The following is a 14,996-nucleotide window of genomic DNA, read 5'->3' as shown; positions in this document are numbered from 1 at the left end:
ATTGGAAAAAGCATAACAGCTAACTTAAATTACGTGTGCCTTGATAACCTCGATCACATTACATTTAAAAGCAAATGTTTAAGAGCAAACAAGTTGAAGATTAGCCGGTGGGCTGTCGATTCATTAAATGATAAGCTATTTCCTCACAAAAGTGTTTTTTTCAGTGTAGTGAAGCCTCCTTTCCTGCATACTGCAGCATTTAGCAGGCATTGTGCTTTTTTCGGCTACGGTTGCAGACTTGTCTTCAAGTGGCTTTACCTGAACATTTTTGTGAAATTCAGTTAGGCTGAATCGGGTTGGATATAAACTTCGTAGGACAGTGGTTCTCCAGGAGCAGGGTTGAAGACTTCTGCTCTACCGATCAACAGTTTGAGCTCAGGAAGGTTTCAAAAGTTTTACAAGAAACCAAGACAGATATAAGAAACGTTCATTGAGTGAAAACAATAGACTGTGAATTGAGTAGTTGAAAGACTAGTTAGTAGACTGCAAGTATGTGTTTTACAGGCCATTAACAGAATGATTAGCATCTTCTCTTAGCCTTTGCTAAAAACTCATATGACATGCCTTACAATATGCTTCATAAAATGCATAATTTTAGAAATTTCATCCTCAGATTTGAAATGAAGCATGACCACACCGGTGGCTTCACATTAGTTGTGGTTATCACTTGTTATACATTACACATAATATTTTTATACATATTTATACACATTTTAATATTTGTTATTTTTGTTTTAATGGTTGAGCCTATATATCGTCATATTAATAACAATCTGAGTAATTCTGAGTCTTGAATTGTAAACTCTTAATCGTTGGCTTTCTAGATATACCGGTATGTTACTTATTTGTGTCTACTCAGAAAGACTTTCGAGCTGCAGCCCTTTTATTTGGGGTATGTCGAATTGCCCCACTTGACATGCAAGGGGTTAAGAAATACTTTTATTCAGTAAGGATGCTGAAATTGATCTAAAGTGACAGTTAATTATTTTTATAATATTTCTAAATATTCCAATTTCAAATAAATGCTGTTATTTGTAACTTTCTATTCATCTAAGAATCCTGAGGAAAAAAATCATTATTTCCACCGAAATCTATAAAGTACTGGGTTATAATATGATTTTATGATCAATTAATGGATTTGACAAAATAATGTTCCTCTCTGATTCATTTTAAAGTGGAAATATATACAGACAATATATACAGACTAATGAGAAGTAATTATGGAAGATATTTAATTACCTGTGTCAAGAATCAGTGATTGGTAACGTGTAAAGTGTAACCCATTAAATACTTAACAGTTTTCAGTTATATTTCTGATTGTTGTAGGTTAATGTGTACATTCTGGGAAAGACCTTTCTCCTGTTGGCTAGAGAGCTCTGCATCAACGCTCCGGCTGTCGGTAAGTCTCCCTGTAATGACCTCTCTGTGACATATCTAATATAATTCAGCTGACCGGAACAGTGCTTTTGAATGAACCTCATTAATAAAGCAGGTAGCATCCCTCAAAACAATTCATTTGCTAAATTGGTTATCAATAATACACCATGGCTGGATCAATACAAGTACACTCAATCTGTTCATCTGATCTGGCCTATGGATTCCTAGTTGCATCAAAAGGGAGAAGATTTGCTGTTGTTTTACTCTCATTCAGACATGTTGAGCTACATTTTCTGCAATTCAAACCATTTCAGACCCGGGTTGAAAATGTTTTACCTATCTGGAAATTATATTCATGTCAAGTTGCAGTCTTGCCAGATGTAACTAGGGGGCACTGCGTCATGTCAAAAAAAAAAAACATTATGGTCCATCATACTCATTGCAAACCCTTTTCCACCTTCTGTGCGCACTAAGAGAACAGAACATGTCTGCAGTTTTTAAAACAGACTCATTAGATTATAGGAAGCAAAGACAAAATGATTCAAGTATACACCAGAGAGCATCCCAATGTTAAAGTACTGGGCATAATCCCAGAGTGCAGTCTGATTAACAGCTCTCCATGTGTCATAATTCCATATTCATCTGTTTTTGTGGGGGGGGTTTTTGGTCAAAAATCTGCTGTTTTACCAAGCTGCATCTGCTCCATGTTTACTAAAGCCTTAATTAGAATGCAAACGGTGGAGCAGCAGATTCTATGGGCTCAATTCAAACAGACTCCCTATTCAGTTCCTCATGCTGTCCGCTGGGGATAATAGGTTCTTTATGTGGCCTTTCAAGATGAATATTTCATCTACACTTAACAATCACTGTCTCATTAACACAAGCCCACTGCATTTATAGTGTGTGGCTTCATTTTTTTGGGTTTCAGTTAAAATATAAAATGCACATGATTACATATAAAAAGCTTTTTATTTTGAAGTGTATATACTTGTATACACTTTTAGGGCATCTAAAATATAGATGGAGTTCAACCTCCCTGGCTGCTGAAGTCAGGACTGAGCAGAATAGAATCATTACATCATTCATTGATGCATTTCATGAGTGCATATTTAAGAAGTAAAAACAACTTTGAACTTGAGTCACAAAAACGTTTATAATCTGCAGTTCAGGAAGCGGATCACTAATACAGGACATTTTATTTGTCAATCAGCATCAAGCTGAAAACAAATAAGTTATGTACAAAACATGACACACTAGTGGCTTCCGTCCACTATCAGAGCAGTACAACTATCTCATTTATATATATATATAGATCTGCTTGCTGCAGCATCAATAATTAAATCAAATATATATATTTTTTGCAATAAATAAAGCTGAAGAACATTCCTTCCATCTGAGCCCATTGTGGTACTAAAGGGCTGTTACCATCGAGTTCACCACTGCTACATAATGAAGGCAAGAGCCTCACAAGACCCTGTATTCAATCCATTCTGATTCCAGTGAGCGGAATGCACTGCTATGGGACGTCCTGACAATTTCAGGCATAGAAAACCAGTTCTGGGATCTGCCCTCCCTGCACTCCAGTTCCGTTAGTACTGTCCGAGGAGCACTGAAACTGGAAGGTCACCTTTCCACATTGCACTTCTGTCATACCCTCCTGTCCAAAGTAGCTAAGTTCATTCCCGTCTAATACGGCACTGACTGTGTAGAAGGTGTCCTGCTCCACTTGGACCGGGTGTTCAAACCATACAGAGAAGGTGCCGCTGGATCCATCAGAAACAAATTTCGTTAGGTTCTGGGCCAGGGTCACTCCTTGGCGCTTGAGTTCGATCTTGACGCTGTACTCTGCCTTTCCACCACTGGAACCAAACAAGCCAAGACCTGCGATAAAGATCCTCTTGTCCACCGCAAACTGGATGCTGTCACAGCGTCCGCGGTAGCGCCACTGGTTACTACGGTAAGCAGAGGACTGGAAACGATGGCAGCGCTGCGGTGTCAGACCCTTTCTTTTTTGCAGTGGGAATTCCAGCTTGGGCTTATTAGCTGCCGTATACCACAGAAAGACATCATGAGTCTCTTCCAACGTTAAAATGTCTGACTGCGCAGCTCCGTTGGCAAACTCCTCCAGGGTCATGGTTGGGATGCGAACCAAGTAGAGAGCCTTGCCCAGCACTGCCCTTTTATTACGAGCGGTCGGTCCCAGTCCCTGCCTTTTGCATTCAGCCACAGACCAATCGAGAGCTGCCTGGAAGACCACTGCCTCCCGCGTGTTGAGGGTCTCTCGCTTTAGTATGATCTCCAGCGTTTGAAGATCAATCTCACAGAAACCCTCCGAGTGAAGCGCCAGCTCAGCCTGAGCATCAATGACCTCCCAACACCGCTGGGTCAGCTCAGGCTCCTCAAAAAGTCGACTCTGGGACAACAACACACAGGCATTTTTGGCCTCTAGGCTCGTCTCCAGAAAGGTGACACAGGCCTTAGCCAGTGCAGGCACTATATATTTTTTGGCAGCGTACAGAGTGGCCAGCACTGTGTCCGCTTCAAGTTCAATCTCATCGCTGTACATGTACCTGAAAGTGAACACAAAATGGAATAAGAAATCATAACTTTCCAATAGTTTTACAAGCATTAGGCTCTGCAGTGATTAAGTTAAGAGTTATATGCATGAGTCAATGATAAAAAATAAACAAAATGTAAAAAATCAAGGTTAAAAATGCATCTTGAAAGTGTACTCTTTGTATTAATTTTAGATTCATATTGTTTTGAAAAACACAACATTTAAGAAAATTAACCAAGTAAAAAGAAATTACATATTCCTTAAACCTTGAAAACACATGAACATACAATTTTGTTAACATTTGACAAAAAAAGTATTATTCAATGTATGCAAATATATTTTTCAATGTACATCATGAATTCATAAATATGACATTTTATGAGTTGCACCACATGATTTCATATCCTGAACAAAGTCAAATTGTCTGATATTAAGACACTTACTACGAACATCGGTACAGTCACAAGGGACTATGTTATGTTTTTCTTTTCCATGTTGGTTGCACCAAATGACTTTGGTGGAAAAAGAAGGCTTTTAAATATTACTAAAGAGTTTCCAATTTTTTAAAGCAGAGAATTTCATATGATTTTAGTGTTGTCAAATCGATTTATCGCATCCAAAATAAAGATGTGTTTACATAATATAGGTGCATAAACTATATATAAACACACACATGTATGTATATATTAAGAAAAATATTATATTTATATATTAAATATTCATATTTATATAAACATTTATACAGTATACACATGCTAATATTTTTATGCATGTGTGTATTCAAATATACATAATAATTATACACAATACACACATATATTATGTAAACAAACCTTTATTTCGGATGCGATTAATCGCAAATAGTCGATTTGACAACACTAGAATAAATTAATCAATCAAGAAAAAGAAAAGGACTGTCACATTCACCCAAATGCATTAGAAGTAAGTGCAACACTTACTTCAAAAGGATTAAAAAAGCAGCAGGCTCCACGTCAGGAATATGAATCTCAGATTCTCCTTCCGCTAGATCTCCGTAAAACATGGCACCAAAAACAGAACTCCCTACTGCCAGCACATACTGAAAGCACAAATGTCACACAAAAGCAGTTAAGCATACTGTTGATGAAAGAGCCACTTGAGATGCATGACAAGGGAGGATGCACTCACCTTGTGTGCTGGAACTTTTTGGGATGCGCCAGGAGGACCCACAACAAAATGAACATCTGCCATGAGTTCGTTATTGAACATCAAAGCATTCCTGAAGAGAACAGAATGCAATAAACATATTATTCTTTGGACCAATAACAGCTTAATATTTTGAAAATCATGCACTCTTACCTCTCTCGCAATGTAGGATGGGTGGACTGCCAGCTGGCAGTCTCGACGTTATTATTGTTGATGTTCTGCTGAGTGGCAGTTGTAGTCGGCGTTGTCACCGTTTGAGTGACTTGGACGATGGTCTTTTTGCCGGCAGCTGTTACTGCTGTGCTGTTACTGTTAGGAAGGTTGGTGTTTATGCTGGCAGGATAGAGTTCTGCAGCCATCTTCTTCCTCAAGGACAAAGTCACGAGTTCATAGCATACTGGCAGCTTGCTGAGCTGTTTCCCACTCTTTCTTGTCCTTTTTAAGGTTTCTGGAAGCAAAAGGAAAAACGTCAAAAACTTCATGATCCTGCCATACAGGCAATCTGGCGTTGTTGGCATCAGCAAGTCTATCCACCGGTTTCAAAAAGACAGGTGTATCAGTGGGTAAAACAGCTCCCTTTGATTTAATTAGAAACTAAAAGCCTTGGTCAATCAATACACGCGCTTCCATAGCTTATCTCTCTCTCTGGCACATTTACAAACCCGAAATATTCCAGCTCGGAAGACTTTTTCCTCTTTATCATCGCATCCTCGCGATTCCTTGATGTCTCGCCAGTACGGTCTTTATACAGTGAAAGCAATAATTTTACAATGTTCGGTTGAATATGTCAGGTCTGAGTCGACCACGGAAAGTGCTACGTTGTCCTGGTCTGCCTACATATCTGCGTGTATCCCTTCTCTACTCCGTACTGTAAAGCCAGTTTTGTGTAGCGGGAGAGGACGCCCAGCTCTGTGCTGACAAATCAAACCACGAGTGAATCGGACGTCAGTAGCCCAGAGGCGCCTCCCACACCCCCGAACCGCCAGCCCCTCTCTCCGTAGCACACACAAGCACGAATTAACCCATTGCGCATTGTTTACTACGGTTGCGAACCGAGAACAGTTCCGTTAAAAACCAAGCGAATCCAAAGATTTCGTGGAACACATTACTGAAATACTCTGACAGTGTTTGCTACACTACTAATGTCTATTCCCGAACGAATGATTTTTATGAGTCGGCTGTTTGTAGTGAATCAAAACATAGAACACGAGCGACCAATGAATGATTCTTATGAGTCGACTCTGAAACATTTATGAATCAATCGGAGATTTACTGAATTAGCTTGAAGTTATAACTTTCATTTACGAACTGAACTTGTAAGGTAGTGTGATACTATGTAGCCCTGCACTACAAAACCAGTCATAAGTTGCACGGGTATATTTGTGACAATAGTCAACAATACATTGTAGTCTATGGGTCTAAATTTGGGGGTTTTATTTTATGCCAAAAATTATTCGGATATTAGATCATGTTCCATTAATATATTTAGTTAATGTCCTGTATTTATTTAAAATATATATAATATTATTAGTAACGTGTTGCTAAGAGCTTAATTAATTTGGACAACTTTAAAGATGATTTTCTCAATATTTAGATTTTTTTGATTTGTAGCCTATCTTGGCCAAATAAGCATAGGCCTACTGTCATATTTACAACCACACATTAATGGAAGGCTTATTTATTCAGCTTTCAGATGATGTACAAGTCTCAATAATAATAATAAAAAAAACTTAAAGGCTGCTTTTGTGGTCCAGGGTCACATTTTAATTTACAAGTGGTTTACATGGCATTGTGTAGTTACGGATAGCCTACAGATGCTGCTGGACAGTGTTTTTATAAAAATTTATGAAATGTTATTTTATTGTTCGAAGTGCATGGATTTCATTTGTGATTCACCTAAAAAGCCTGTTGTCGACATGTGTAAGAGAGTTCATACATACACATTTTGTAATAAATGCATTGCATTTATTAATGTTCTATTGAATTTGACTGACATAAATGTCATATAACAATAAATGCAATTTATTAGCCTACTTAGACTAGAAAATAAAATAACACTAAATTAATGCGTGTTAAGCAACTCGAATCGTTAACGGGAATCAGAATCGTTTAATTCACGATTCCCATCTCTATTGTTGACAATATGTTCACGTCACCACTTCCACCAACACGGGCATACAAATAAAATCAAGATTTATCATATCTTAGACTGTTCCATGTTATCATCACGAGGGACAAGCAGATTTGATCTGTGTTATAGGAAATCCCCCGCGAAGCTTTGAAGGCATTTGTTGTATTTTATTAAGTAACTTTTTCCACCAACACAGAACTCAGCATTGTAACGCTTTACCAGAAGCACCGAGCTTCAGTTGCAGTGTTTGAACTTCATCAGTCAATTTGCTGATGCAGCCTTAAATGTCTCATAAGGGGATAAACATCTGCAACCAAGAACTCAACCTACTAAGCAAATCTTTGATGTGGTCGGAAGAAATATTGCGCGTGCTCACCATTAACATGCACGATCAATGATATAGCGCGAGCGTTATTTACACACCGGGTTTAAAGAGATAAAGTAGCAGCAGAACCGAGCAACCGTCCGCATAGACTTGTGTCCACCAAAACGGACTCTTTAGTCGAAGTAATATGAATCATTATTCGCGATTCAATAAAGCAATAACCGCAGAGGAACTTAAATAGTGCATCATTAGTCTTTATTTACCTTATTGTGCCGACCGAAGCGTAGCTGGCAGGAAAATACATTCAGGTTTGATGTTTGAAGGCTCGCTGGCAGCCAGGAGCCATGTTAAATCTACAGTGTGCTATGAGAGAGAGGGGGTTGGGCTTGCACAGCTTTCCCGGATCTCCAACAGAGGGCTCCGGCGCTGGAAACGGGATCCTTTGCCTACGATAAGCGGCTTATCCATCTCACACAATTTAAACAATGATGTTTTTTGCCAGCCAGAGTCTGTGCAACTTACACAGTGAGTGAAATGTTCTAAGGACTTTTAGTAAGTCACTTTGGGTCGGAGAATCTAGTTAACGTCTCAAAGGTGCACGGAGTAATGTTTTGTTTATTATTATTTTTATATAGCTTGCTACATAAAGAATTTAGTTGCATATTTTAAGAAATTAAAATGATGTAAACATTCATGAGATGCAGACTCCAGTCATATCAGCCTTTTAGAAAAAGCTGTGTTTATTCAACATGAAGTAGTCGCCCACTTATGGATGATGCCATTTTGGCATTATATGCAGCCAATGCAGTTCTGACTAACTCCTGGGGGGTTATGAATTATAAAGTAGTATATATATTATTATATAAAATAGAAAATTAAATTCGCTGTCCCATTGATTACAGTATTTACACAAGGGTTTTGATTTTTTGGCAGGATTGCCTTCCGTCTTACATCCATCATCCCTCTGTGTTTTGTTTTTTGTTTTATCCCCGCGTTGTCACTCGTCATCTGACCTCACACATTAACCTCGCGACAACGGTCACCAGTACTTTAGGTTACTGCAGATACAGAGCTCAGATTGGAAAGTTTTTTTTTTACTTCGGTATTATTATTTTTTTATAACGCAGATTAAAATACGGGATATTTACAGGAAAATAGTAATACGGGAGGACGGCTGGAAAGAATGGTAAAATATGGGACTTTCCCAGCCAAAACGGGATAGTTGGCAGGTATGGGTGCAATGCCGCCTCAAGCCCACCCACCGACTCGTGGAGCTAAACGGATTGCGCTACCGAGCAATAAACATGCCAGTTCAAGCTCACGTGCGTAAGACATTGCACGTTTGTTCGCTTCATTTCACTGCAGAATCGTTTGTAATTAAGATACAGGTCGAGACTGGATGTTCAGACATATTGAGATTAATACACAATGCTGTGCCTTCTATATTTGATCTGACAAGAATGGTGCAACACACTTACTATGTGAGTAAAACATGTTTTTATATTTGATAGTGTTGCATTGTTACAGATCGTATTAATTATGTGTACGTGTCTAACTGAACATACCTTAGCACGCTGTCACAGGCTGGAGAATCCTTTATTTCTGGTGTTGTCATTGTGTGATCAGACTCAGACATGTATGGGCCAGGGCTCGTAAAGCTCAACGTCCCGGTCTATGTGTTTTTCAGACAGGCTACCAAAACATAAGGCCAGCCTGCCAATGGGCTATCTTGAATAGTGAAATAGCATTAATTTCTTGATCGGGGTTGTTCACTCTCTTGGCTTTATTCTCTTGATATTTGAAGGGCGAGTGGCATAAAGACATTTTGCGAGTCCTGTGAGTGTTTCTCCACACACTTTCCACATGTACTGACGAGGGAGCTGAACCTAATGAAATATCCAGATCTTATCCAATCCAATCCTAGTGGGTGTTTACTTCTAAGTCTTTAGTGCGGCACATGCATTTAAACCAAGCAATTCTTCAGAGAACCTCAAAACCAGGGTAGAAAATAGCCTATTACTTATTCATTATGATGTTTTGAATGTACAAACCACGCAAACGTCATTAGTTGACCTCAGACAACGGTATAAAAAATAAAAAATCCAGTTTATGACACCTTTAACATTACCTACTCCAACCCTAAACTGTATCCCTTATAGCAGCCTTTCTCAAAGTGGGTGCCGCGGCACACTGGGGGAGCCGCCAAAAAATTACATAGGCAAAAAAAAAAAAACAACAACTGAAATTTCATATATAAAATATATTTGAATTTACATAAATACATTCTTCTTCTTTTTAACCCTTTCGCACATACGATCAAACATTCACACGTGATGATTAGAACAGTCAGTGCATCACGTTCATTCAAATGTGCTTTCGCGTTGGCTTGCACTGAGCCAGAGACAGGCGCGCTCAGAGCTGTCATATATCACAACTTTTCAGTGTTTTCAGCCACATAATGTTTATTTTAGGTTCCATACATATATGCACTAAAAAAACAATACATTTAGAGTTTGTAAAATACACAATGATGAAAAATGTTTTATATAAAGTTTACTCTATTCTTCTCCCAGTTCACCTGCCATTTACTTTTATGTATTTTGGGAGAAGTGGATGAATTCACATCTTGTAAATCCAACAGATCCGATTTTCTGAACTGCGCCTGCGGACACATTAATAACGGTCGCTTTGAAAAACTCACGCTGGGGGGTCAGCCAGAATGTTTTAAATTAACGTGTGCAAGGGTTAAACATATGAGCGGATTAATAAAATTGTAAATTAATTTTAGATGAATATATATATAAAATTAACCATAAAAATCCGTCTCACATCAGTAACTGTCATGACGTCCCAACTCTGTTCATTACTGTCTGGTCTAAATAAACAGGACATTTGCATTTAAATTTGGGTTATGCAGGGTTTTCAAATTATATTTTAAACTGGGGTGTATATTTTAAACTGAAATTTTATGCACTTTTGAAAGGTGCCCTGACTGATAAAAGTTTGAGAAAGGCTGCCTTATAGCCCCAACTGTGTCAAATGGCAGCAGTAATAAACATAATCCATGCAACCCAACCAGTAGGTTTCAGTATGAAGTTCAAAAGCACTGCTAATATCCGCTTGTTAAGTCGTGACGTAAGGAACGCCGTTTCAGGGTCCAAGCCTCAACTCGTTTCACTTGAGAATGCCATTGACGCCCGTTTATGAGCGCGATTTATTCATATTAAACATCAAACGTTTAAAAAAGTTTAACATTTTAAATACTTACAGTCTACACAACAGTCTCTGTGCTCACAGCGTCACATACATTAATATTTTAACGATTTAAAAAAGACGAATCACTGTCTGGCCATCTAGAATTTTGGTATGGAGAAAAAGGTTATGATTATAGCTTTTTTTGTAGTATCACACCACATTGTGTGTGTATATTAGCACCGTTTGTAGTTTTTCTTGTGGTATAAGATAGAGCGTTTGGACCCGGAAGCGCTGCCGCGTGACGTCAGCCTTAACAACCCGATTGGAATGAATAAAAAACAACTAAATATTAACATAAAAACATACAAAGGGTGCATTTCACTTTGCTTTCAGAGATAGGCCTACATTTGCAAACTTTCCTTAGCACTTTCTTTTTAGGCTATATCTTTACACAGACCCTTGACCCCTCGATTTTGAGGGAGTGACTACTTATAAAAGTATGTACACATCAGGCAGCTTTGTATACCACAATGCAACACAATTGTGACATCACAGCAGAGAACACATTACTAACCCCCACCCATATACTGTGTATGATATATGAGATATTTAAAATGTAACCATATAATACTTGTAGTTATACTTTAAGATGACTTTATATTTTTATCAAGCAACAACCCCCCTTAGTTTCTCTTGAAGCCAAAATGGAAGTGACTTCAACTACAATTCATCGACTGGCCACTTGACATCAACTTTACAGCAGAAAAAAACATGTTTACAGCCTGGTACAAAATGTGATTTTGGTCTATACAGCTAATTTTGACCTTCATGACAACCGTGAGGGGGTGACTATTTTTATAACTCATTTGCTTACAATATATAAAGCCTTAAATCATTTGTCTGCTATCTGATAGTCATCACGTCACCTCAGCTCCACTCATCTCCCACCTCTTCGCCCATTTTCAGTTATCTGAGAGTGACGCGCAGTGACTCTCAGATAACTGCCAAGATGGTAACGGCCGACCTTGAGGCTTTAAAAACTCTCTTCAGAAACCTATGGGTGACGTCACGGACACTACATCCATATTTTTTTTACAGTCTACAATTTTTATGCAGTTATAGTTAATTGTATTGTTAGAGTTTTCATTTGTGCAATGTTTTTCCCAACAGCCAGGCATACTTATAGACCTATAGAACCCATAAAACAGTTCTTAAAGGGAAAAGTCAGCTCTTAGCAAATTCCAAGAGATCAAGAGTTAAGGCTTTCAATTTGCGCATAATAACATACATTAAGGGAAGTTAGCGCGGGAAAGGCATACAAGTTTGAACTTGAATGCAGCCTGCCCTTAACTATAAACTAAAACTGTTCTGTACTTTGTTCTCTTTTATGAATTTCTATAATTATATGTGAAACTAAAATATAGTGTTAAATACCTGTACACCCTGTAAAAGGTAAAATGAATTACTTCTTAAAGCTGTCACAGTAAATTTAATAAAACATAACTTAAGATTGTTTATATCATTCACCTCTTTTGTTCTCTCAGTTATGAATTTCTATACTTATGTGTATTTTTTGCACATTGCCACTTGCACAGTTAACTATACAGTTAAAACTTACATCATGTACTATTGTAATTGCAAAAAGTCTTGATTAGTACTTTGAATTTTGATCTCTCACTGCATCAAAATCAAACTTTCCCCAAAGCCAACAATGTTTTTAACACAGAGTTTGAGATGTCTGATGGTCCCCTGGATGAATATTTTATGGGATGGCTTTGTTAAGAATACATAAGAATAGATAAGGATACATTTTAACAACAAAATGAAGGGCACCATCCATAAATTTGCTTCTGTGGGGTGTCGGTTGTAGGAAAGTGCAGCATCTGACTTTATTTGAAAGGAAAATTCAAATCCTACCTGTAGTGCTGTCCACGACCCTCAACAAGAATGATTTCAAAGACCTGTTTCCCATCCCCACAAACAATTCTCAAAATCTATTTGATTATTTCTCAATTCATTTATCATTTTTCCCTTAATCAAACTCTGACAGCCACAGTCTCACAAATCAGATAATTTTACAGCTATGACTGAAATAGAAGTCTGAAAATCAATTTATTTTTCAGTGCAGTATGGATCATTCCACAGTATGTTACATGAGAAAATTAAATTTCTCTTAAGTGACTTAGACTATTTCCTGTGAAACAGGAATGGCAGATGGCACTGAATATTTGCTCTGTCAACTGCTCTGCTCTATGTATTAATATGATAATTTAATATAAAATTACCTAGATGTATAAAAAGGCCAGTGACAGACACAGTCTAGGGAGATTTCAATGAACATACTATGTCTCGTATGTGCAGGTGCAGTCCCCATAGTGTGGCCTTAGATAGGATTGTAGATGGCCGCCTTTCTTAGCTGAGCTCATTTCCTTCTTAATAGGACAGCTGTGATATTTGGGCTTTATTGGGCCAGCAGAATGAGTTTACCCAAGGACTTAGAAGTAGGTGGAAGTGAGGCATATTTGCTCCCACACAGTGACTCTAAGCCAAACCACTTTTAAAGGTTCCCATAGGGGGACTGTGTTCTAGATTCAACATGGAGTCAAGGAGAACCGCAAAAAAAAGAAGAAGCTTTTTTAATCCTTTGATAAGGCATTGGTTAAATGAGGTTCACAGAGACGTCGAGCCTTGATTTGTAATAACTAGTTTTCAATCCAAAGTTACATATTTAGGTTATATTCTCAGGTTTGTATCCAGACACTGATTACAGATCTGCTGATTTCTATCTATAGATCCGTGTCTGTACATTCCACGATTCGCCCACATGTTGGAGTTCGGTGAAAAGACTCACGAGGTTTCGATGACTGCTCTCAGACTGTTGCAGAGGATGAAAAGAGACTGGATGCACACAGGACGTCGACCATCAGGCTTGTGTGGCGCAGGTAGATTGTCGAATGTCCAAAGGATCAATCTCTTAAAGTGATAGTCCACTCGAAATTGAGAATTATGTCATCATTTACTCACCCTGGTATTGTTGCAAACCTGTATGGTTTTCTTTTTTATCTGTGGATCTTAAAAGAAGATATTTGAAGAACTGTTGTCCGTACAATAAAAGTCAATAAGGTCCAAATAAATTCATTGTTCAACTTATGTATGCAAAGTAGGGCTGTCAATCGATTAAAATATTTATTTGTGATTATTCGCATATTAACATGAGTTAACTTGCGATTAATTGCAATTTAATCACACATTTTTATCAGTTCTAAATGTACACTAAATTAATATGGTTTTAAGTTTTTTACCAACATGGGTATGGACAAATATGCATGCTTTATGCAAATGTATGTTTATTATTATTGAAACCATACTCAGAGCATGAAGACTAAACATGTATCAAAGGTCACAGATGTTTTTCAAAAAACTAGTTCATGTCTCTTAAGCCTAAGCTTAAAAATTCAGAACAAGCAGTGATTTCTCTCATTTTAAGAATATAAATAAAGGAAGTTTTTACACTAGCAGTTTAATTCAGAACAGGGCACAGTTCACAGTTTCACTTGTTTTTGTGTTACAGCATTAGACAATTTCCCTAAGAATCTGGGCACAGTTCACAGTTCATTTTTCGTATGAAAAATTGGTTTTCTGAAAGCTATCATGCGGACCTGGGAGCGCACCAGTACCACACCATACCTGAAGGAAGTCCATATTCCACGAGTAGGAATATAGTGTGGCCCCTTTAAGAACTGGAATATAGTGTGGCCCCTTTAAGAGCTGGAATATAGTGTGGCCCCTTTAAGAGCTGGAATATAGTGTGGCCCCTTTAAGATATGCGCGATCCCTATTGAACTGCCGGTATTTTGTGTGTGTGTGCCGAACTGTGACGCGATTCACGTGAATAGTGTGAAGAACACGGACTCGGAGTGCTCTTATTCAGAAAAGTAATCTGCGTTTTCGTTTTAGCTGATTGTAATGTATTTAGTTCAATAAAACACATGTACTGTAAGCGGTGATGGTGTTAATAATTCTACCCGAGCGAGAGTGAGCTTCAGTGCATCGCGCTCGGACTGCAGAGAATGTGCTCAGTGAAAAAACGCACTTTTGTTTCGACCTGAAGTCTAATAAAAGTTAAGCAGAAAATATGGTAGCTTATGTAGGCTATAACTGCACTTGTTTCAGAGTAATGTTATTGTTAACCCTTTTCTTTACCTGTTAATTTTTGCTGCTGCATC

At 38.0% G+C, this 14,996-nt stretch overlaps 2 protein-coding genes across 4 annotated transcripts in view; one reads left to right on the top strand and one right to left on the bottom strand.

The window, feature by feature from the left end:
- The window catches only part of brf1b (BRF1 RNA polymerase III transcription initiation factor subunit b), an 81,703-nt gene that overhangs the window by 17,276 nt on the left and 49,431 nt on the right, over positions 1-14,996 (top strand). The window contains exons 6-7 of the mRNA XM_067417024.1: positions 1,327-1,399; positions 13,563-13,712. Coding sequence (XP_067273125.1) covers positions 1,327-1,399; positions 13,563-13,712 — 223 coding nt within the window. The remainder of the gene's footprint in view (positions 1-1,326; positions 1,400-13,562; positions 13,713-14,996) is intronic.
- Positions 2,512-8,014, bottom strand: btbd6b (BTB (POZ) domain containing 6b). Of its 3 annotated transcripts, none has more exons than XM_067417020.1 (5): positions 7,839-8,014; positions 5,273-5,567; positions 5,102-5,192; positions 4,894-5,012; positions 2,512-3,947 (listed from the first exon to the last, which is right to left on the bottom strand). In XM_067417020.1, exons 2-5 carry the CDS (start codon positions 5,476-5,478, stop codon positions 2,915-2,917), a joined length of 1,449 nt encoding a protein of 482 aa, XP_067273121.1. In that variant the 5' UTR covers positions 5,479-5,567; positions 7,839-8,014; the 3' UTR covers positions 2,512-2,914. The 3 variants fall into 3 exon arrangements, with proteins under 3 accessions (XP_067273121.1, XP_067273122.1, XP_067273120.1); XM_067417021.1 differs by lacking the exon at positions 7,839-8,014 and adding an exon at positions 5,782-6,063; XM_067417019.1 differs by lacking the exon at positions 7,839-8,014 and having other exon boundaries at positions 5,273-6,065.

Source organism: Pseudorasbora parva, chromosome 15 (assembly GCF_024679245.1).
Source record: "Pseudorasbora parva isolate DD20220531a chromosome 15, ASM2467924v1, whole genome shotgun sequence".
Classification (NCBI taxonomy): Eukaryota; Metazoa; Chordata; class Actinopteri; order Cypriniformes; family Gobionidae; genus Pseudorasbora; species Pseudorasbora parva.
The sequence above is the reverse complement of the archived record's forward strand: the minus strand, read 5'-3'. Positions and strand labels throughout refer to the sequence as shown.